The following is a 25,825-nucleotide window of genomic DNA, read 5'->3' as shown; positions in this document are numbered from 1 at the left end:
ATATCAGTATTGGTATGCTTGTCTTTGGATGAAGTGGGAACCTGGGATGAACTACCTCCAGTTGATTTTTTGGAAGACAATTAAAAAAACTACCAGTTGCAGTGCTTTTTACACGAGGAATGCGAGATGCCACATCTGTGTACAATAAACAGTGGTGATCAAACACATCCTGCAAAAGTGGATAATTATAGAAGTCTAGAACTTCTTGTTTGATTTTGGGAAAAAGATCGTCAGTTATAACAAAACCATTAATTATGTAATCAAAATAGCATTGAGTAGTGTTATGAGGTAATTCAGAGGAATCAAAAGTTTTTTTAAATATTTTTTCAGAAGAACAAGGCCGTAATGAACCATGGACATTTTGGGAAGGGAAAGGATCTTGACCTCGAGATTGATATTGACCTAGAGTTTTATCTGTTTTGAACACACGACTTTTTAAAGTATAGAGAGGAGGAAGATAGTTGTCGATATCATGAAGAGTGACAGTTGGAGTAGGATTTCCATATTTATCAGAACCAGGTCTGGCTTTTATTTCGCCATTAGTACCTTCTAGGAGCTCCAATACTCTAGGAGAATTCCCATGAATTTTCGAAGTGGCAGGTCTCAACACTAAAACAGTGGCACAAGTATATGCCAATAAGATAAAATGATTCAAGATGCAGTGTCGGAAATATTTTTTCAAGATATATAGTTGTAAACGGTAACGTACCTCTAAGATTAAACACATGGTGCACCAAAGAAGGAACGAAGATGGGTTTGGATGATTCCCATTGACCAGAAATGATGAGAGGGTAGAGAAGCCATCTACAGTCGCTATGTCGGTTAACTCTGACAATACCATCTCGGTTACTCTGTTTCTTGGGGTAAAAATATCCACTAGGCTCTGCTGGACCATTCTTGGGTTTTTCAGTACGTTCAACAAATGTATAATGGTTTAGAATATCGACAAGCCTGATGATCTTTTGGGATCTCTGCATGTCGGGATCAAGATGGGCATTGTAGAAGTTGCATATATACATCAATCTCCAAAAATTGCCCATGCTTTGGCTTGGAGAGATATTCAAATGGTTCAACACCTCTCGATTGAGGTCAGTTAATGGGAGTCGTAAACCAGCAACTAGTTGCCCAATAGTAAAGATGATTGACTGGGCATCACCACTTTGGCATCTGGTCCATTTCCTAGCCCCACCATAATGTCAAAGGGTACATTATCTAATATCTGGTACACATCTCTAACTAGTTCTAAGTTGGGTAATTTTGGGAAGTGGGGATTCGGACCTCAACTCCATATACTGCTATCTTCCGTAATCTCACACTTTGATTCCGAGGTCACGATCTTGAAAGGGTGGCATGGTAGGCCATCAGCAAGATATGTTGGTTGCTAGGCTGGGACATCCCTTTGTGATGTTGAGGCTGAGGAGGAGGACCTGACTCTATTTTCGGACTCGGTACCTTCGCTTAACATATCGATATCACTAGGCACAATAAATTTTTCATTAAAATTATATTCCTCATCGATACTACTATCATTATACTCAATATAATTATATATTACGTTATTTACTATGCACATGTCGAGATTTCGAGGTGGTGGTATAGGTGTTCGTAATGGTATGTTGGACATTGAGAGCATACGAGCTTGACGTCGAAGCCAAGAGCGCTTCGACATAGTTCTCTTAAAATTAACATAAGTTTTTCTCCTAGCCATACTGAAACAAATAAAAACATGAATTTCATAAGCCCTACATATTTAAATTTTTTATATAGTATTGTAAAGTTTAAACAGCACATAGACACATAGTATTCTTAGAACCTTCAATCTAGCATTTTATTTTAACTTAGAAAATGAACAGGCGAAGAATATGGGCATGAACAGTAAAAATAGGGTCATAAAAATAGTAAAGACAAGAATTTTTTTGTGTTACTATGTACTAACCTATGGTGTAGTTTGCAGAAGAGAGTGTGATTTGTGGAGAAACTGAAGGTAAGCTTCAAGAATTTGTTAATGGCGGTGCTGTTTTTTCTTTCTTTTTTGCTAAGGTAAGAGAGAGAAAGGAACAGTAAGGCTTTTATACTCATGATTTTGGGAGTCTTTTCATCTTACACAAACATGCAACCATTTCCTTTCCCCTACAAAACCAACCGTTTCATTTTTTCCCCAAAAATTCAATTTCCAAATTATTTTTTCGGCTGTTTTTTCTCGAAACATTCAAATTTTTGGGAGGGAAAATTGAAAGTTTCGAGAGGGGGCGATATCACGGGCAAATATCATAAACTGATATTTCAGCACATTAGTTTCATTAAAACATCAAGATATCGACAGAAGGATCGATATCTCCATATAAGTGGAATTGTTGCAGGTATGAGCGGGGAAAAGAGAGGGAAAGGAAAAAGAAGAAGAATGGACATGCGTCATGATCTGATTGGATAAAAGTTAGTTGGAAACACTATATAAAGATTGATTCAGAAGAAAGAGATCATTATCTTCTCCCCCATAAAATCATTATAAACTGGAGAGAGAAAGAGAGAAACAAGATGGAGTTGTAACCGACATTAAAGATTAATAAAACCTTACTCATTTCATATCAAATCATTCCTTAATCTTCATACATTAACCTATTCATCCATGCAAATACACTTGATCACTCTACCTAAGTCTGATGTCTAAATTCTCATTTTTCTATGACGAGCTGAGAGACTAGAGAAGTTTATCTATAAGACTATAACTCTATAAGAGCTATTAGCAAGCTTCCACATGCATATCTACAACTCATGCCCTAGCTGCATATATATGCCCCAAAATTAGCATGTGTAGGCGTGTAACAATGAATCCAGTGATGATCATAAGTTGGCAAGATCTCCTGTATTTGTTTGCCATTTCAAATTTTTAGATCATGTTGTAAGCATGGTAAGATAATCTGGGAAGCTTGAACTCTAGGGGCCTAAAGTTATTCCAAATTTCCAATATAACGTAGTAGCGCACCATCATATATGCTTGCATATAGATAAATTTGATCAAGCTTTTTTATGGGCTTAAGGGACATCCCACCAGTCACGTGATGTGCATGAGGTTCACATGCAACGACTCCCCCAATATAATACAACCCCCAGACATACGAGTGCCCATCACACTCGCAAACAACAACTCCAAGCTCTCGTTATATCAGAAGACTCGCATACCCAACAACCCAGTGACTCGTCACTCGACCTCATCTTGTGACGTCATGACCTACTACTGTCATCATTACCAACTTTATCCTTAAGCCCATTTCCCACCGTAATACATGCACCATTACAATCATCACCATCATTACGGAAAACCATCATTACATTTAGGGGTGCCAACGGGTCGGTTTTGGGTCGGGTTTTAGCGGTTTCGGTTTGGGTTTTACTATTTGCGGTTCTATCAATTTCGGTTCTCATCGGTTTTAGTATGAGAATTATAGAACCCAACCCAAAACCCACGGTTTTTTATCGGTTTCGGTTATAATTCGGGTCTTTATTATTTATTATGATTATCAAACAATTTCAATTATTTAAACACTAAAACTTGTTTTTATTTTTATTTTTATTTTTTTCTTTTCCTACATGATAATATTTTATGTATAATTAGTAATGTATTAACAATCATATTTACATCAATCTATGAACACATATCAATCATACACACGTTAAAACATTTACCATTCATGTGATAATTTCAAGCTTTGATATAGAAATTAATATAATCAAATATATAACTCCAAAAATTTGTTTTTTTTACGTGCATATACATATATTTGTTTCTTTGTATTAACTCGATCGTGTACACGTGCAATCACATATATTTGTTATCTTGATATATTTTACTTGCATACACATATATTTGTACACATGTATTAACTCGCATTTTAAATTGAAAATGCGAGTACATGCGTCTTACAATTACATCTCATCACTAATTTTTAACATGCACACTACATATTGGTTTATAATAAGTGCGTGCACCACAATATATCAAGTAAGTGTATCCTATTTAAATATACACGTGCATAAGTTAATAAATATAAAATGTATTAGTTAATTCAAAATATACACGTTGACATTATTATTAACATCTATGATACACTTGTTTAATGTATTGTTATAAAATATATATTTAACAACACACATTCACTATTATGCTATATAAATTTAATAGACTTTTACACGTAAAAAACATATTTTATATTATAATGTATGAGTTTTATTATCTTAAATGTAATATAATATTAAATTTTATATATCAAAATCACAATAATCGATTCTGGTTCCGGTTCGGGTACCCACGGTTTTTACTATTCAGTTCTACAGTTTCGGTTCTTTATCGGTTCGGTTCTTAATGACCTATTTTAAATGGGTCTAACTTTTTAAGACCCAGAACCGGAACATTCGGTTTCTTTTTCGGTTCGGTTCTGGGTAATCGTGTACCCATTGGCACCTCTAATTACACCCTATATATGCCAACTCAGATAAACCTAAACACTTACAACTGCTATCCGCATGCGTCTCATAGACTCATGTCATCCATCTTGACCACATATCTGTACTCATCAGTACATGTGTTATATCCGATGTACACTTTCAACACCTATAAAAGCCACCCTCTAGAGCTACATGTTGTTTGATTCCAGTTTCACTTATCCAATGCTAGATACGTAGGCATTTTCTTACTCATGAAAAACAGTCATTAACACCAAACAAAACCATCCCCTTCTCATTATCCTAACTTAGAGCTAAGTCTTAATCTTTGGTGTAAAGTTAGACATTTACATGGGCCAAGCTAAGAACTTTGGGTGAACAAAAAAATTCTAACTATTTCGGTAAAAATACTCGATCCTTTGGGCTACTGAAAAGTTTTCAAAGCCTTTGAGCCTCAAAAATGCATGTCAAACCTTCGAGCCTCATAAGGTTTTCAAAGTGTTTAGAGTTTTGAGTTTAGGCCAGGGGTGCTACTTTTTTCCAAACTTCAGATTTTTTTGAAATGTGATTTGAATTTTTTTCAAGTTTTGATTTCCTAATTTTTGAAATTCTAATTCAAATCAGAATCGGATATCTTAGAAATGCGATTTTATGATCTGAATTTTCCAAAATCAATCGGATCCTAATTCCAAAATTATTTTTGATTTTCTTAAGATTTGTTGGTGCTTTCACAAATTACTTACAGTAATCACAACCATTTCCCTTAGTAAGTATTTTTTTAATCTTTTATATTCTATATATTCCTACACACGCAAAAACCATTTTTGTAAGCTTTCAACTAATGAATTTTGATGCGTATCTGCAGATCAAATTCGACAACAGTTGATGTGATAAAGGCGTTGACTTGTGTTGTTGTCCAAGCCATTTGGAATGAAAGGAATTGGAGACTCAAGAAATAGTGTTTCAGAATTGTCGATGTAGTAAGTATCCGAGTACTCAATAGTATGAAGACATACTTAGGGAAGATGCTGGAAACAGTTAAAGAGGATGGATTACTGAGAACTCTCTTGTTCAGACTAGGTGTAGGAGCTAGGTTCAAACGCAATGAAGAAAAATGGGTTTGATAGGAGAAGTCGGGCACAACCATTCCCACACTTAACTCTGACGGATCTCTTCAAGGTGGGATAGCGGGGTTTGGAGGAGTTATAAGAGACTGCAATGGAGATGTGATTATCGCATACAGTGGAAGCTCTAATAGACTTTTGGTGCTGCACCAGGAACTTCTTGGGGTACAAAAAGGGATATTAGGTGCGATAGATATGAACCTAATTAAGTAGACTTTGTAAGATGCAAGAAGAGAATCTAATCAATTAAGTTTCTTTTTTATTCCATTAATGGTTATTACACTGTTCATTCTTTCTCTCTCTGTTTACATGTGAGAAATAGAAAAAGTAAAGTGTGAGAAATGAATCTCCTCCCTCTCTCTTTTGTCTTCACTCCTTTTATAGTTGTTCCACATGTGTCCCTCCAATAGCTTTTTTCCATGTGTCCCTCCCTCCTTGTCTCTTTCATTTGTACCTGAAATTTATCATGAATATATCGGCCCTCATGCCAATATTGTATCAGAAATTAGTGAAATAATGGTGAATATTGGTATATACGATATTTGGCCACCACATCGCCCCCTCTCGAAATTTTCAAATTTTATAAGTGAAAATTTGAAGATTTCGAGATAATATAAAGTTTTTTTTACTGTTCATCCGATATACTATTCATCCGATACTGTACATCAGCATTCTTCATATACATTATTCATCCGATAGTGTGCATCCGCACTCTTCATATACACTATTCATCCGATATATCATTTTATCTAATAGTGTGCATCCGCACTCTTCATATATACTATTCATCCGATATATCCTTTTATCCGATAGTGTGCATCCACACTGTTCATATATACTATTCATCCGATATATCTTTTTATCCGATAGTGTGCATCCGTACTCTTAATATACACTATTCATCTTATATATCATTTTATCCGATACTGTTCACCCCAACACTATTTATCCGAGATGGAAATTTTTATAAGTAATTTTTGGAAATTCGAGATGACAATTTCTTGTAATTTTTTTTTTTTTTTTTTTTGAGATAGGATTTTGCCTTTGGCCATACATCGCTCTTTCACATTGGAGACGATGCGTAGAGCACTCACAAGGATTATCCACAACTCTATTTTTTATTTATTTTTTTTTTTTTAACTTTAGCTAGGATTTTGCCTTTGGCCATACATCGCTCTTTGACATCGGAGACGATGCGTAGAGCACTCACAAGGATTCTCCACAACTAAAAATTTGAATTAGAATTTTGATATAAGGAATTTTTGAATCCAAAATAAGATTTTGACAATTAAAATTTTTGAGTTCAAAATAGGATTTGATAAATGAAAATTTTGAATTCGAAATAGGATTTGATTTTGATAAAAAGAATTTTTGAATCCAAAAGTAAGATTTTGACAATTAAATTTTTTGATTTCAAAATAGGATTTGATAAATAAAATTTTTGATAAAAGAAAATTTTGAGCTCTTAATCCAATCTCCACTTGATCGATCCATATTGTTATTAAAAAGTCGCCCCCAAGCGATAATTTCATATCGGTATTTTCTTCACCTTAAAACATTAATGAAATATCATAAATATAATTTTTGTCCCCAAGTGATTTTTTTATATCAGCTCCAAATGGCTTGTTCATATCGGATATCGACATATCAACCCCAAGTGATTATCTCTAATTCAGCCAATCCATTGTAAGCCTCTTATATCTCAACCTCGAAATGATATATCTCCAAGTGTGCAATTTCGATACCCAGTATCGAAATATCCAAGTATCGAAATATTTAGACCAGTATCGATATCGAATTTCCTTCTTTCGCATGAGTCGCTCTTCTTCTCCAAAAGCTCATAAATTAGAGTACTCCATAAATTATTCTCATCTCTATATTTTTCCAATTCTATATTAAACACTTGGTTATTACCCCTGATTCATGACTAACCCGAACAAACAACAAAAAGGAAGAGAATCTCATCAATATAATCAAGCTCCAAAGCCCATCATCTCAAGCTTTATAAGTAAGCCCACCAACATTTATATAACTAAGGTTTATCATCAACACTATTAGAAAAAAAAAAAAAAAAAAAAAATTGAGTTCGCATCACTCTTTAATCACGCCAAATCAGTTTATATTAACCAAATTTGCCTCTACTTATTCTCAACCCGATATCGGCACTTAAAGTTCGGATCCAAAATTGGTATCGTATTGGTGGAGTCTTTGATGTCGAACTTTGGTTTGTTAATTTGGTATCGAACTTGGTTATCGAAAGTCGCCCCCAGTATCGGTATCGACCATGGCAAATCGCCCCCAGTATCGAACTTTGTTTCTGGTCTCGAGCATCGACTTTGATACTGGTCTCGGTGTCGAATCTATGGGTATGGAATTGAAGTACCGGTACCGGTATCGGTTTCGAAATTGAAGTTTGGTATGGGTCTCAAACTTTTGTCTGTTGTCTCACTTGTCTGTTAGAAACCCATGACACCACCAAGTATTGGTTCAGAATTATCTTCGAAGTTGGGTATCAGATTTTTTGTTGGGTATCGGGTATCGAACTTTTTGTTGTGTATCCTCCAGTATCGGTTATGAAATTGAATTGCATAAATTCCTAGTATCCGGTCCAAGTTAAAAACACATGTTACCCCATGTAAACGAGTTATATCAGTCCCCAAATGATTTATCAGTATCGGCTTTCACCAAATTCACAAAAATTTATCTCTATCTCATTTCTTCAAATACAGCGAACCCCAATAATTATCTCAACCGACCATCTTCCCAAACAAGATTCACCATCACCACTTCATAACCAAGTAACCCATTATCAATTTATATAATAGAAAATGAACTTAGAGAAAACAATTTAAGGTGGTTTTCAAGAAACCAAATTTAAGAAGTTTAAGAAAACTTATATGACTTTAGTTTGGATACCCCATCTTTTCCATCAGAATGCATCATCACTCTCATGAAGCTTTAATGGTGGAAAGTGATAAACGTAAAATGAATAGTTTACCTACGAAATAAACGATGAATTCAAAACGTAAGTAAACTAAACTTAATGATGCTATAAGTTTATCAAATCTTTCTACTCTCAATCCTATGAGATATAGTGGAGTAGATTAAGTTAAGATTCCACTCCTAGTGCTCTAGCATGGATGTTTTCTAATCTAACTAGTCGTTTTTTAAGTCTATGAGAAGAAGGGAATTAGACTACGAACCCACAAGAAGTCGCAAGAAAAGGGAAGTTTTTCTATGATAAAGGAGTTAGAGGGGTCTTGGATTATACATGGCATTTCTACCAATTCATAACTAGCATGTGAACAATTAAACCCATTCTCATGGTGAACTAAATGTGGAAAGATGCTAATGGAGAAGAAATCTAATAAATTAAAATTGAAATTTATTTATTCTTTATTCCATTCGAAATGGATGGTTATTAAAGAAAACAATTAAATCTAGATCTAGAAGCTATTTTAATGGCTACTTTCTATTCTAAGCTATCTTTCTATTTACCCTCTACTAATTCGCCCAAAATCTACCATTAACAAAGACTTCTTCTTATACATTTCAGAGAAATAGAAATGTTTTAAAAATGGGAGAAATGAATCTGCCTCTTCTCTCTGCTTTGACCATTCTTCGGTCCTTTATAGTTGTTTCACATGTGTCCCTCCCTCCTTGTCTCTTATTTTCATTTGGTCTGTATGAAATTAAATCAGTTTTGAATATATCGAAAAGTAAGCCCTCATGCCGATCAAATTATATAAAAATTAGTGAAATAATGTTTTCTTGAATATCGGTAATGTAAGATGCAAGAAGAGAATAATTTGGCTTTATTCCATTAATGGTTCGCCCCCTCGAATTCTTTTTTCAAATTTTATAAGTGAAAATTTAAAGATTTCGAGAAACAATTTAAGTTTTTTTTACTATTCATCCGATACACTATTCATCATGAATATTCGCCCTCATATAAAAACTATTCATCCGATAGATATTTGCATCCGAAATTTTCAAATTTTCATATATACTATTCATCCGATATATCATTTTATCCGATAGTCTCCGTGATCCGTTTTCTTCATATACACTATCAGTGTCATTTTATCCGCGACATCCTTCATATATACTATTCATCCGATATATCCTTTTATCCGATAGTATGCATCCGCACTCTTCATATACATTATTCATCTGATATATCATTTTATTCGATAGTGTGCATCCGCACTCTTCATATACAGTATTCATCCGATATATCACTTTATCCGATAATGTGTATCCACACTCTTCATATATATTATTCATCCGATATATCTTTTTATCCGATAGTGTGCATCCACACTCTTTATATACACTATTTATCTGATATATCATTTTATCCGATACTGTTCACCCCAACACTGTTCATCCGAGATGGAAATTTTTATAAGTAATTTTTGGAAATTCGAGATGACAATTTCTTGTTATATATATATATATATATATATTTTTTTTATTATTTATTTATTTATTATTATTATTTTTTTGAGATAGGATTTTGCCTTGGGCCATACATCGCTCTTTGACATCGGAGGCGATGCGTAGAGCACTCACAAGGATTCTCCACAACTAAAAATTTGAATTAGAATTTTGATATAAGGAATTTTTGAATCCAAAATAGGATTTTCACAATTAAAATTTTTGAGTTCAAAATAGGATTTGATAAATAAAAATTTTGAATTCGAAATAGGATTTGATTTTGATAAAAAGAATTTTTGAATCCAAAAGTAAGATTTTGACAATTAAATTTTTTGAGTTCAAAATAGGATTTGATAAATAAAATTTTGGATAAAAGAAAATTTTGAGCTCTTAATCCAATCTCCACTTGATAGATCCATATTGTTATTAAAAAGTCGCCCCCAAGCGATAATTTCATATCGGTATTTTCTTCACCTTAAAACATTAATGAAATATCATAAATATAATTTTTGTCCCCAAGTGATATTTTTATATCAGCTCCAAATATTTATCTGCCATCGGCTCCGAATGGTTTGTTCATATCGGATATCGACATATCAACCCCAAGTGATTATCTCTAATTTAGCCAATCCATTATCAGCTTCTTATATCTCGACCTCGAAATGATATATCTCCAAGTGTGCAATTTCGATACCCAATATCGAAATATCCAAGTATCGAAATATTTAGACCAATATAGGTATCGAATTTCCTTCTTTCACATGAGTCTCTCTTCTTCTCTAAAAGCTCATAAATTAGAGTACTCCATAAATTATTCCCATCTCTATATTTTTCCAATTCTATATTAAACACTTGGTTATTACTCCTGATTCATGACTAACCTGAACAAACAACAAAAAAGAAGAGAATCTTATCAATATAATCAAGCTCCAGAACCCATCATCTCAAGCTTTATAAGTAAACCCCAACATTTATATAACTAAGGTTTATCATCAACACTATTAGAAAAAAAAAAAAAAAAAAAAAAATTGAGTTCGCATCACTCTTTAATCACGCCAAATCAGTTTATATTCACCAAATTTGCCTCTACTTATTCTCAACCCGATATCGGCACTTAAAGTTCGGATCCAAAATTGGTATCGTATTGGTGGAGTCTTTGATGTTGAACTTTGGTTTGTTAATTTGGTATCGAACTTGGTTATCGAAAGTCACCCCCAGTATCGGTATCGACGATGGCAAGTCGCCCCCAGTATCGAACTTTGTTTCTGGTCTCCAGCATCAACTTTGATACTGGTCTCGGTGTCGAATCTGTGGGTATGGAATTGAAATACCGGTACCGGTATCGGTTTCGAAATTGAAGTTTGGTATGGGTCTCGAACTTTTGTCTGTTGTCTCACTTGTCTGTTAGAAACGCATGTCTCTACCAAGTATTGGTTCAATATTGTCTTCGAAGTTGGGTATCGGATTTTTTGTTGGGTATCGATATTGAACTTTTTGTTGTGTATCCTCCAGTATTGGTTATGAAATTTAACTGCATAAATTCCTAGTATCCGCTCCAAGTTAAAAACACATGTTACCCCATGTAAACGAGTTATATCAGTCTCCAAATGATTTATCAGTATAGGCTTTCACCTAATTCACAAAAATTTTATCTCTATCTCATTTCTTCAAATATAGCGAATCCTAATAATTATCTCAACCGACCATCTTCCTAGACAAGACTCACCATCACCACTTCATAACCAAGTAACCCATTATCAATTTATATAATAGAAAATGAACTTAGAGAAAACAATTTAAGGTGGTTTTCAAGAAACCAAATTTAAGGAGTTTAAGAAAAGTTATATGACTTTAGTTTGGATACCCCATCTTTTCTATCAGAATGCATCATCACTCTCATGAAGCTTTAATGGTGGAAATTAAGAAACACTTCATTGACCAATCAAACTCTCCTTCATCAGAACATAGATTCGAAATCGAAGAAGAAGAAAAGCAAAGTTTTCTTGTCTTCGATGCACAGACGGCACCAATGTAAGATGCAAGAAGAGAATCTAATCAATTAAGTTTATTCTTTATTCCATTAATGGTTAATGGACTGTTCATTCTTTCTCTCTCTGTTTACATGTGAGAAATAGAAAAAGTAAAGTGGGAGAAATGAATCTGCTCCCTCTCTCTTTTGTCTTCACTCATTTTATAGTTGTTCCACATGTGTCCCTCCAATAGCTTTTTTCCATGTGTCCCTCCCTCCTTGTCTCTTTCATTTGTACCTGAAATTTATCATGAATATATCGGCCCTCATGCCGATATTGTATCAGAAATTAGTGAAATAATGGCGAATATCGGTATGTACGATATTTGGCCACCACAGACTCCAAGTTCGATCCGACTTTATGAGAGTGATCCAAATACTGAAGAAGAAAGAGGCACCTCCATGGTATTGCTGGAATATAGTAGCACAGATATGGGTCGATACTTTGAAGTTTGAAGAAATCTCTTTTAAGCATGTTTTTAAAGAAGGAAATCTAGTAGCTGACTATCTATCTAAACTGAGCAAGTCTTCATGTAATGATATTTTGCTTTATATCCCCCCAATGGACCAAAAAATGTTTGATTTGGTTAAAGGGGATAAAGAAGGAAAAATGTACTTGCGCTCTTGATTTGTATTAATAAAAGGTTGGGGTATCCTTAACCCCTAGCCATTTCAAAAAAAAAAAAAAAAACTAATGAATTGAATTTTCTAAAAGAGGTTGTCTACCCGAGGATGTCCTCATAGGGATGAGGTCCACGACCATTGGATGCTGGATGTGTGATCCAACGGTCTAGAAATATAACATCCTCTCATCTTCTCTCTTATCCTTTTTGTTCTTGATTTTCAGACCATTGGATCACACATCCAACTGTCCGCAGACCCTCATCCCTATGAGGATATCCTTGCGGTAGCTAGACCCTTTCTAAAATCTAAACAAATTTAAAATTTTTGAATTTTCCAAAAATAACCAATTTAAGTTTCCTTATTTTTTTTCATGGAATTTTGAATAATTGTCCAATTTATGACGAAAAATTAGTATTCCAAAAAAAATTGATCGGAATTAGAATGTATAATGCATATTGAATTTTTTTTAGAAAATTTTCCAAAACGGAAACATGTATATATACGATCCGATCAAATCCAAAGTCACCCCTAGTCTAGACTATACTAAAAATAAATAAATAAATAAAAATAAAAATCTAGACTACAGAAAAATTAAAACATAAAATGTCTAACGAACGTGCAGTGTAGGACTAGTAGTAAGTTCCATGAACCCCTGTCCATCCAATGTCACAAATGCAATGTAGGAGCAAGAGTGAATTGCATGAATCCCTGTCCATCCAATTACTGCGATATTAATATGAATGAACACCAAACTTTCTCTTTACAATTGTTAAATCTTAGTAGTAATGAATATGACTTTAAAGATGTGATCCTTTTTTTCTTTGATCAAAAGATACAATAAGATGCGATCCTTTTTTTTCTGCTTTCTAAAAAACAGAGGTCATGTAGTGTCTTTATATATACTTGATGCTCAAAAAGCATCAATTCTACATTATCAAAATGGATGTGCAGTAGCGATCAAGGAATATCAAATTTTAGAAAGAGACTTTTTACATCCCTAGTTTCCATTAGTATGGAGGAGTCTTCTTTCCCTCCTCAGATTTTGCTTTTCGTTTTCAAACTGAAAACCAAAGTGTTACTGACTTTTTGGAAATCTATTCCATTGTTTTCTCTTTTCTCCTTGATTAAGATTTATTCACTGATTCACTATCTTAGTCCCGAAGACAAGAACCCGTAGCAGAAAACGGATTATCCCTCCATTCCACTTGTTAATACTCGAAAATTTTATCCAATCAATTTCGTATAAGTTTGTGTGATCAAAACAACAATGATTTTTTCCGGTAGGAATTAAAGTGTGCACCCTTGGCAGTGAGCAAGACCAATTTCATTCTCTTGTACATAGGCTCAGAGTATCACTCCCACTAGGTCCATGGAGGGACTTGCTTAGTTTGGGCTCGAGGCCCGGTCACCTACTAGTCAGACCCTCCAATAGGGGTGCAAACGGATAGGTTCGGATGCGGATATGCCTGTATCCGAATCCGAATCCGAAAATTTATACTGATATCCGAATCCGATTTCGGATATCCGAAACGGATATCAGATAATATCCGATCCGAAAATTAAAATTTTATTTGCTTTAAATAATTCATTTTACCACTATAAAAACTAGTATAAATATATATATTTGTTATTTATTATTATTATTTTGTTATTATAGTTTTATATTATTAGTTTATGATTTTATATAATATTTTATACAATAAAAAATGAATAAATTAATTATATATAAGAACTATTAATTTTTTAAATCGGATCGGATATTATTGGATGCGGATATGGCAGTATCCGAATCCGTATCCGAAACCAGTTCGGACATAAAAAAAATATCCGAATCTGAATCCGAATCCAAAATTTTCGGATAATATCCAATTTTTGAATAATCGGATTCGAATATTTGGATATCCACTTGCACCCCTACCCTCCAACATAGTATCATGGAGGAGGTCACTTGTTTACACTTTACAAGTGGGTCCTGTTATTGCCAGACTCCAACTTGTGTTGGGCAGACCCCGAGTTGGGCCGGGGTCTGCCCATTGTGTTGGGCACAACTTGGACTCATACACCCCCCAACCAAATACCCAAGAAACCGGAAAACCGGCTACCACCTTTATCCTTCAAACCCTCTTCGCGATTTCTCTCGACCAAAATCAAACCCACAAAATTAAACTCGCGATTTCTGTTTTAATTACTGCTCGATCTCGATCAAACCCACCATTAGTGAGTTTCAATTACTGCTCGATCTCGATCAATTGGTGGTTTTAATTACTGCTCGATCTCGATCAATTGGTGGTTTCAAATACTGCTCGATCTCGATCAATTAGTGGTTTCAATTACTGCTCGATCTCGATCTCGATCCCAAGCTCTTCTATCAATACCAATTTCAAAGTGAGTTTTTTGCTTTCAAAGTGAGTTTTTTCATACATTGTAGTTTGTTCATACATTGTAGTTTGAGTGTTCAAGGTGTTTGTTTATACATTGTACATTGTATTTGGTTGGTTCATACAAGTCAAAAAACAATGCCGTAGTTCATACCTATTAGATATATTTTTGCAAGAACCGTTACGGGAAGACTATAGTTGGTGAGACTGTTGATGAGTCTGGAGGGTCGTCTGTTAGTTCTGATAATCTGAGCTGGATTGAACCTTGTTCGGAATCTACTAGGTTTATAGATGATGATGATGATCAGAGAGTTGAGTTGAGAAGGAAGGTTTCTACTAAGTTTTGGTCTGATTCCAGAAGCGATGAGTCAACTGTTATCATGTATTTTAATAATCTGTAACTTGGCAGCTACTTGTTTAAAAACTGTTCTTAAGTTTCACATGTTTGGATATGTTCAATTTGTTCCGGTAATTTTTGGTTATATCGTGCCCGTTTGTTTTGTTTTTCCCTCTCTTGGTAGGACTTATAAGATATTAAGATAGTAGACTATGCTAAGAAGATCTATGCTTCTTGGAGGAACTTTAGTTGTAGGTTATAACTTAATATCAGTGAGGTTCTTAGAGTATTTTACTACCTTGCTTGATTGAACCACCGATGCGGATGATTGTTGAGTACTGCTTATATCTTTACGGACATTTGGACCATTTGGAAACCGAAAAAAAAAAAAAAAAAAGCGATTTAGATTTTAGAGCATATTATCAGTAGTTAAAAATGTAGACTATGGGGTTGCGTCTCTCACCTTCCTACTATTAGAAAACTGAGATTTGATTCTATTATAACTTAATGGGAAGCTGCTGTACAATAACTTCTGGTTTGTGGTATGGTTTGTTACACTATGTTGACTTCCTAAACGGAGAAGAAAGTTGAGGCTTTGTTGTTAACTTTAAATTTGATTATGTTCACTCATTTATATGATTGTTATTATTGTTTCTCATGATTTTGTCAAACACAAAACCTTATAGAGCTTGTTCTTCTAGTCCATAAGTTAGAATGTATATATGTCCAATTTTGATTTTGACTCCTGTAAGTTTTACCTTTCACAAAATATTTTTGCTTAATAGTGGCGTTGTAAACTTGATATTGGCTTTCATACCTCCTTTTTCTAACCATTCCATTCGACATCTCCTATCTTCTCTTGTTCCTTGTTAACTAAGCAATTTGCTAATAAACACTTACAAGTTTATCACTTCCTTGGCCACTATGGGTTCCTCTACTTTCTTGATCACTGCCATGGGTTCCTTCACTTCCTTGGCTACTATGGGATCCTTCACTTCCTTGGCTACCATAGCTTCCTTTACTTCCTCAGCTACAATAGCTTCTTTTACTTCCTCGACTACCATAGCTTCCTTTACTTCCTCGGCTACCTCGACATTGTCAATTATCTTGGGTGGTAACTTATACTCGAGTTGTATCTTGACTTCAGGGTTGTTGAATGCTGAAAATGGATAAGTCCGGTAAAGACCGGCCAATCCCTTGAAAGCAATCCTTCCATCGACAGGATTGTCGATAGAAATTTCATTCAAACTAACCCAGATTAACATCTCCTTTATCTTGACACCAGTCAATTTCCTGATCTTATACTTATCAACATAGGCAGTGATCTCTGTACCATATATGGCCTGTCTTCCAATATTCTCAAACTTGTGTTCTATTTTATTCTTTTGCTTTAGCCATACAAAGCCAGTATCTTCCATGTAACGACATTCTAGTATGTCTCTCAATGGAAGGAGGCCGGTGGGCAGTCCCACTTCCTTGAGCAAGAACTTGCTTCTCTCTTTTCCTTCCTCATCTGCAAAGCAAAGGTCAGCCTTGGCTCTCATTTCTTCTGTGATCACAACCATTTTCTCTATCTTTTCTCTGTTGAGTGTGTTTAGAATGAAAAGGAGATGTTGTTTGTGGGGCACCAAGGGGGTGTTAATATAGTGGAGAAGTTGCAAGTTTGGACTACTTTCTCAAAAGAACTACCAATCTACCACAACAAACTTTCTTTGTTAATTGTTGGTGATGAAGCAAACAAGTAAAATTAAAAAAGAAGGCTTCAGTATTTGTAGACTATGTTTGGCCATAGAATTAGAGGAAGCTATGGATATGCATGTTTTAGACTTTAGTTAGTGAACTCCAAAGTTAATAAACACTTACAAGTTGAATGTCTTAGTATTAGAAGTTGTGCATTTGCTTGTTAATAAACAATTTAAATTAGTTGAATGTCTTATTTTTAACTCCTATTTATTTTGTAGCAATGCCTCAAACAAAGAATGTGAATGTGAAGAATGTAGCAAAAAGTGTTTTCACGGGTGCTAAGAAGTTGTTAGGTAGGGGGAGTAGTAGTTCGGGTCGGGAGGAGCCTGAGAAAAAGAGAGAAAGGGCAACAACCACCTTAGCATCAGTTCGTAGAGGGGATTGGAAAGCGGATGATCCCAATAATGTAGTAAGTGGTGTAGAGTTAGGAAATCAAAAGAGAAGAAAGCGGAGAGTTTTGAGTGATGTAGATGTAGATGTAGATGTAGATTTAGATTTAGATTTAGATTTAGATGAAGATGTAGATGTAGATGATATAAATATGGATCGTGGGAAGAGTGTAGCTGTAGGTGATGGTGAAGAAGATGACGAAGAGGGTGTTGATGATGCAGAAGAGGAGGACGCGGAGGATGAGGAGGAGGATGACGAGGAAGTCCCTGTACCTGTACCTCCAGTGAATATTGTGAGAAAGTCCAACAATGACTTGGAGTTCCAGAGAGGTGTTTATGGAGGTGGCCCTCGTGTGTCACATCTGTTGTATGACTATGCGGTGCACGTGGCTCGCGATATTTGGGAGGGGAAGGTAATATTATTATATATTGTCTATTAGTATTTAAATTTTGTATTACGAAACCTTGTGCATACATTAATATTGAGTTTTTGTTATTTTAGGTGGAGCGAGGGGTGTTGAAGTGTCATGGGCACCTAAACAAGTTGGTACAATGGGATATCGTCGGAGAGTGTTCAGACTGTTCTAATTTTCATGTGGAGCTTCAAAGGACCGGCGTATGTGCTCTGGTCTTAGGTGTATATAGGCATCAGGATCCTGTGTTGGTCTCTACGTTTGTGGAGAGGTGGCATCCAGAGACCAACACGTTTCATATGCCGTGGGGCGAGATGACAATCACGTTGGACGATGTTTCCCAACTCTTAGGAGTTCCAATCAGAGGCAAAGCAGTGACTGGGGACACTGATTTGACTCTGGAACAGACAAAAAGACTCTTCCACCAAGGTCTTGGCATACCCATGGACAAGATAGATGTGGAGATGAAATCCAATAAGTTCACTTCCAAATTTAGGATGGATTTCTTGATGAAGCAGTTTGCTGGGAAGGTAACGGATGAAGATTTACGGGATGAAAATGGGGTTGTTGTGAAGAAGGCGTCAACCCAAAAAGAGTTCGGTTTCTTTGTGAGAGCTTATTTGTTGTTTTCTTTGGATGTACCGCCTTCACCGACACGTCTGGAACTGCAGTTCCCGTTTGTTATCTGAGACTGCTTATGAAATTTGCCGAGATCAGAGACTACGCGTGGGGTGCAGCCTTACTGGCTTACTTGGACAAGGGTCTTGGGACTGCCACAAGTGCCAAAGTGAAGGGTGTTTCAGGCTATTTCACTCTCCTACAGGTATTAGCTTTTTTGTTTTTATTTTCAATGTCAATTTTATCTATTTATTACAATATTAACTGGGTGTCTATATTAATTTAGGCATGGATTTATGAGTACTTCCCGGTGTTCAGGCCATTCCCAAACGATGACTATCAGTTGAGCATGTCGCGTACTCATAAGTACTCAGTTACTCAGTCTTTTTATGCTAGCACAACAGCATACCCGAGTGATGATTGATAATATGACTTGTACCGATGTAAGCATTTTTGTATGTAAATAGTTTTATTTATTAATTGATATTATTAGTATGTGGTTAATGATTAATTTCCTCGATCATATGCTATTTGACAGGTTGAATGGTATCCCTATGCTGAAGTCCGAGCTATACGGCCGGTGGATGAAATAACATTTTTCGAGGAATTTATATGCTTTCTTGATAATGTCGAGCAGTACAATGTTTCGAGGGTTGTGCGTTAGTTGGGTCATATGCAGTTTGTACCTTCAGATCCCCCAAGACCAAAGACCTCGACACGAACTACTTTCGGACACGGGTACGATGTGAAATTTAATATTGTGTCTTCCTATTGTAGTAAATGGCAGAATCACTTGATACAGCTTGAACATTGAGGACCCATTCCGTCTTATCCATGGGAGTGTGTTAGTAGATACATGAGTTGGTATGAAAACAATAGTCATATTCGAATGATAAACCCTGATCATCTTAATCACTACTCCCTACAGAGTCTTCCATATCATAATCTGGTGAGTTAATACTTTACAACGTTAGTTTTTTTTGTTTTGTTTTGTTTTGTTATTTTATAAATGTAAATGTATATGCTAATGTAGTTTTTCGTTTTAATTTTGACAGCACCCCGTCGTTGATGAAATTTCTCGTTTGCTCAATAAAGGCCTGCAATTGGGTGGGACTGCGATTCCAGACAATGCACGGAACGAGTTCATGGAGGCATACAATTTGACCCGGTGCAAGTTCATTGGTGGACGATATCGTTATGGAGCATTGGATTTAGCAATGTTGAGTTTGGTTAGTTTAGGGTTTAGTGTGTTGAGCATTGGCAGTCTTGTTGGAAGTCTTGTTGGAAATGTGTTATAGAGCCAATCTTTTATATTCTGTAGCTTACCTCTTTTTATCTTGTGTTGGAAGATAACTTACTCTTGTGTTGGAAGAGAATGATGTAACTTACTCTTGCTGGTTATGTTAAACTAAGTTCTAATTATTTACTGGTTATTTATGTGAATGGTTTGTTTGTCAGTTCTTAATCTTATGTGTGCATGCTAGTGTTTAGTTTCCTCATAGAGTTCTGAAAACTTCTTCAAGGATGGCAGTGATTTGTTCATCACTGAATTGAACTCTTGGGTTTACAGAGATTACAAGAGATGACATTTCTTTTGTGTTGAGTCCTCTGTCTTTGTTATTGTCAAACTTTTGGAATATCTTCTTCACTTTCTCCACTCTCATTTCTCTTATGCCATGTATAACATATTGATAAATTGCCAAAACACAAAACATCTATTTTTTTGCCAAAACACGAAACAACACGCAACATCTGTTTTTTTGCCAAAAAATGACTTCTCTGTTTTTTTGCCTCTTGAACGGTGTGGCCACACCGTTCAAGAGGCAAAAAAATAGAGAAGTCATTTTTTTTTCCAAGTTTTAGTCTCAAACGACATGGCCACACCGTTTGAGACTAAATCCAAACGGTGTGGCCACACCGTTCAAGAGGCAAAAAAAATAGAAGAAGTTTTTTTCCAAGTTTTAGTCTCAAGCGACATGGCCACACCGTTTGAGACTAAATCCAAACGGTAATGGCCACACCGTTCAAGTGGCAAAAAAACAGAGAAATCTTTTTTCCAAGTTCACATCTCAAACGATATGGCCACACCTAGTCCAAACGGTGTGCCCATGTCGTTTCAGACTAACTACAAACGGTGTGGCCACACCATTCAAGTGGCAAAAAAACAGACAAGTTGTTTTTTCCAAGTTCAAATCCCAAACGACATGGCCACACCGTTTGGGACCTAGTCCAAACGGTGTGGCCATATCATTTCAGACTAACTCCAAACGGTGTGGCCACACCGTTCAAGTGGCAAAAAAACAGACAAGTCGTTTTTTCTAAGTTCAAATCCCAAAAGTCATTTTTTCCAAAATCAAACAAACATACATACATCCATACAATTAATTCGACAAAAAAATACCATCAAATTTAAGAAAATTGTATCAAAAACCAAATTACAATTCCAACCACATGAACATTAATTACATAGACTTATTCCTAGTCAACATCTATTATTGGTATTTCGGACCCATCATTAGTGTGCTCGTCTTCCAATACTAAATTGGGAATGTTCAATGCCGTAAATTGCGCTTGTCTTGCTTGTAATGCAGTATCCCAACTATCTGCAATTAAGTGTCGAGCTCTACGCCATCTTCGCATCGGTTTTGGAACCGGACAATCATCAACAAGTTCAACATGGACAAAATGACATCCACATGACGTAAAGCGGTACCCAACACTTTCTTTACTCTCTCGGGATTTGCTTTGGTTTCGATTGGCAAAATAAGATGGCAGTACATACTTCCTAAATGTACGAGGGGCGACATTAAATCTCGAAGCAAATAGATATCCAAACAAAAGGGCATGCTCATCCACTTACGAGGGGGTGCCTAACCGCATTCATGGGAAATTGTAGGTTTCACGTACCTAATCTCACTGTGAGTGTACAATGTACAGTATAGGGGGAGGTTGTCATTAAGTTCTTGTAACAACTCATTTCTCATCCACGGCCACTCTTCCTGACTTCTTCCTAGTGCAATGCACATTGCTCTATACCCGCAATTGCCATCACCCACAGGGGCATCCACTTTAACAATATATTTGTGCAGTTCTTTTGGAATGTCCAAACTGTAATGTCTCGGCCCCCTCAGGATGCCAATGTCTAACTTTTGAGGTGATTTTTGAGAAGAGTTATTCCATGGTGTGGTTGTTTTAGGTGGTAAAGGTGATTTTTGAGAAGAGTTATTCCGTGGTGTGGTTTTTTTTTGTGGTAAAGGTGGTTTTGGAGAAGACTTCTCTGCAGGTGGGTTTGGAGTAGCGTATTTCAATGGTGTGGGTGTTTTATGAGAAGGCTTGGAATTTGGCGTACATTCTGATTGTTGCGACGAGACCCACTCTTCATGCTCATGTTGGGAATGTTCAAAACCAGATGAATCTCGCTTTGAAGAGTTCTCATCCTCAGTTGGAAGCTTTCTCTTGCAGCTACCCTTAGGCCGACCTTTGGTTTTTGCCTCCTCATGAGGTGGTTCTAGCCATGTACTTTCTAGCACAGCAATCTCCATAAGTTTTCTAACCATAACCCTCTGCTCTTCTTCAGAAGCCATTTCATACCTTTTCATAAACATATCCATCAAAGGTCTACAATCGAGACCAACACCCACCGACACACTTGGAAAAATAGACAGAGTTTTCCAAAAGGGATCGATAGCACTCAAAGATATGGAACGTTCTTGCTTTTGAAGTTCAATGATTTCGTGAGCACATGACAATCCATGACTGGTGCGCAAATAACACCCACAAATGAACTCAGAGTCCTTAGCAGCACGGCTTACACGGGTATCTAGTTTTTCATAAAGCAAGTCCAAACATTTTCTTGAGACCAGGTTTCGGAGTTCACGAAATAAAGGAATCCAGTGGTGGTGCTGGATTACAATCAGAATCTTCTCGAATGTACCTCTAATCTCAGACAACTGGATCTCTAAAATCGGGTGGATCAAGTAAAACATACTTAGAAAATCATGTATGTTTGTGTTTCCTAGAACACGTTTCATCTGAGCATGAGACCTTTCGACTCTATTAGTCGTTGTACTCCCAAAGTGAATGTGTTGATCTGTCCAACAACATACGAATCGATCCTTGTAAGGCAACCAAGTCTCTCGCAGATAACTAACAAAATTAGAGTACTCAACCCTATAGTGTTTTTCCAAAGCAGCAATTCTACGGTTGAAGATATCCTCAGTCCTCGATTTTACTACAGTGTTCCACGAGAACTGGCCTTTATCTACAAGTTTTGTGGTGGGAAAAAAATCATTGCATTTCTGAAGGATGCACATAGAGATATGTCATCTACAGAGATGCTTGTGCGCGTCAGGAAACACAATATCAGCGACACTCATCAAGGCCAAGTCCCTGTCAGACACGATCACAGATGGCCTTTCTTCACCCAGCAAACCGTTAAACTGACGCAAAGCCCACTCATAGTCTATCGCTGTTTTGGACTAGAGCAACACTTGACAGACCGTGAAAGACTTCCAGGTTGAAGTCACCCCTACAAACTGTACAAAAGGCCACCGATACTTATTGGTTTTGTAGGTTGCGTCTATGATGAAAACTTTTGGAAAAGTCTGAGCCATTTTAACACCGTCCGGATGGGCCCATAACAATCTCGTTATGTCATCCGTATTCATATCCTCTCTCACCTCCTCGAAATAATGGTTTTCTGCTAACAACTCACGCAATCTCTGCATTTGCGAGCGATCGTTCATATCCAATGTCCTCACCTTGTGCCTGGCATTGTAGACTTGATATATGCTAGATAGGTTATCAGGAAACCTATGTCTGATGGACTTCAAAACTTCTTTAGGCTTAACTCCATTTTGAGTCATCTTTGACAAGAACTTCGAATTATGGAACGGTCGAGTAGCAAAATGCATGTCCTTCAAGGGTCTTCGCCAATGGATGGTTGTGAACACCATTAAGAAGCGACAATTTTCCAACTATCGGCGGTCTTGGCGTTGGAAAATACATCTTAACTTAAATGGACATCCATGTTTCTTGGTTCCCGTATTTCTTTTATTAGCTTTTCTCGCTTTTTTGTGTGAACGATACACCGAACTCTCATAATCTAAATCCAGCCTTGGTACTTTCGGTTCCGTTAGCATTCTGCGACTTCCCAATTACCACAACCACATTACATTGTTTTCCCGGCGGTTGCCCAACCAATTACGTCACTACGTGTATGAAATACCTAAAGATATAAAAGAAAACAACAATCAATAAACTAATATAATTTCATTTAGAAAATAAAAACAAGTGAAAACAATGCCTACTATGTACCTCTTCCGTAGTAAATATTTCTGTTGTATCCATTGAAAGCGGTTGAACATCATCCACGTCATTCGAGTTTCCAGAGTTCTCGAAACACACCGAAGGATCCTAAATAAAGAACAGTTGTTAATTGATGTTTGGCTTAAGTACCAAATGCCACAAACGACATGGCCACACCATTTGGGACCTAGTACAAACGGTGTGGCCATGTCGTTTGAGATTTGAACTTGGAAAAAAGACTTGTCTGTTTTTTTGCCACTTCAACGGTGTGGCCACACCGTTTGGACTTAGTCTCAAACGACATGGTCACATCGTTCAAGACTAAGTCCAAATGGTGTGGCCATGTCGTTTGAGACTAAGTCCAAACGGTGTGGCCACACCGTTCAAGTGGCAAAAATACAGACAAGTCTTTTTTCCAAGTTCAAATCTCAAACGACATGGCCACACCGTTTGGGACCTAGTCCAAACGGTGTGGCCACACCGTTCAAGTGGCAAAAAAATAGACAAATCATTTTTTCCAAATTCAAATCCCAAACGACATGGCCACATCGTTTTGGACACAGTCCAGACGGTGTGACCAGACCATTTTGTGTGAAATACAAACGACCTAGCCGGGTCGTTTAATTACTACATGCATAATTATTATATGTATAATTACTACATGCATAATTATTACATGTATAATCACTGTACACATCAATAATTACTACATGCATAATTATTACATACATAATTATTATATGCATAATTACTACATGCATAATTACGTTTAATTTAGATTTACCTTATTCTTATTAAATGCATCATCATCCATTCCTCTATTTTCTTCACTTTGAACTTGTTCTACATTTTCTTCTTGAATGGGGTCACTTGGAACTTGTTCTATATTTTCTTCTTGAATGGGGTCATGATGTATTACATTTTCTTCGTTATCTTCATGTTATAAAATGGGGTTGGGCTCTTCCATTAGTGTTTAGTGTTAGGGTTTAAGGGTTTAAGGGTTTATGGTTTTTAATGGTAGAAGATAAGAGAATAGAAGAGACGGGCTGAAAAGATTGCAACAAGTCAAATTCATTTTGGTTTGGGGTCTGCTCAACACAAAACAACTTTTGGGACCAATGACACATTTGTAATAAGTATTTTAGTTTTTGAGGTCTGCCCAACACAATATGGGGTCCGGCAGTAACAAACACCTTACAAGTTTACAGTTAACAGGTCAGTTTTTTACATTTTTTACACACAATTGATAGCTGAAGAAGAATCCTGAAATTGTTTTTTTTTGGTAACTATCCTGAAGTTGTTGAATACTTGAATATGAAGAAATGCATTTCATAATGTCAGATAATTCAAAACAAGCTGATTTTTGTACGGTGATGATCTGTGATGTCACATCATCCTTGCCAAAAGGTCACGCCGGAATTCCATGTTGTTTTTGTAAGCCATCTTTGGGCGTTTAAAAAAACAAATAAAAGAAGTTTTATAGATCAAACTACCTTATTTTACTATTTTGTGGTAGCATAAAACTTGAACTTTAAGATAAGCCCTCAAAATCAAATCCATAAAATGCATGTCAACAAAATCGTCTCATGTTTGATATATACCAATCACAATGTCGATACAATACCGCAGCACAGCTTTGTCAAGTGAACCAAATTAGAAACCTTCTAATAATCCAAAAGGGTATATTCGTCCACTCAATATGCTTTCCGCAAAACCTCTCTCTTGCAGTTAACAGAATGGAAAAAGCGTGAAAACCGTTTGCTTGGAGAAGTAGACAAACACAAATAACATTCGGTTTCCAAATTAGAAAGTCCACCTTCTCTACTCAAATTAGAAACCCACGTCATCATTTTTCAAATCCACACGTCAATCCCCCATTGGACCATTCATTACACCGACTAATAAAAACACGACACGTAACAACAGTAAATAAATAAAAAAATTTAAAACCGCTTCGGACGTTATAAAAAGGTCGGCACGAAA

At 36.1% G+C, this 25,825-nt stretch overlaps 1 protein-coding gene across 1 annotated transcript; it reads right to left on the bottom strand.

Moving 5' to 3' along the window:
* Positions 1 to 16,268: 16,268 nt before the first annotated feature.
* Positions 16,269 to 16,957, bottom strand: LOC147497540 (uncharacterized). The gene has a single exon (XM_086562919.1). It carries the CDS (start codon positions 16,935 to 16,937, stop codon positions 16,269 to 16,271), a length of 669 nt encoding a protein of 222 aa, XP_086419045.1. The 5' UTR covers positions 16,938 to 16,957.
* Positions 16,958 to 25,825: the final 8,868 nt, after the last annotated feature.

Source organism: Coptis chinensis, chromosome 5, assembly GCF_015680905.1.
Source record: "Coptis chinensis isolate HL-2020 chromosome 5, ASM1568090v1, whole genome shotgun sequence".
Lineage (NCBI taxonomy): Eukaryota > Viridiplantae > Streptophyta > Magnoliopsida > Ranunculales > Ranunculaceae > Coptis > Coptis chinensis.
The sequence above is the reverse complement of the archived record's forward strand: the minus strand, read 5'-3'. Positions and strand labels throughout refer to the sequence as shown.

Coding starts and splice junctions, on each gene's coding strand:
- LOC147497540 (XM_086562919.1), bottom strand. CDS start 16,937: ATGGTTGTGATCACAGAAGAAATGAGAGCCAAGGCTGACCTTTGCTTT.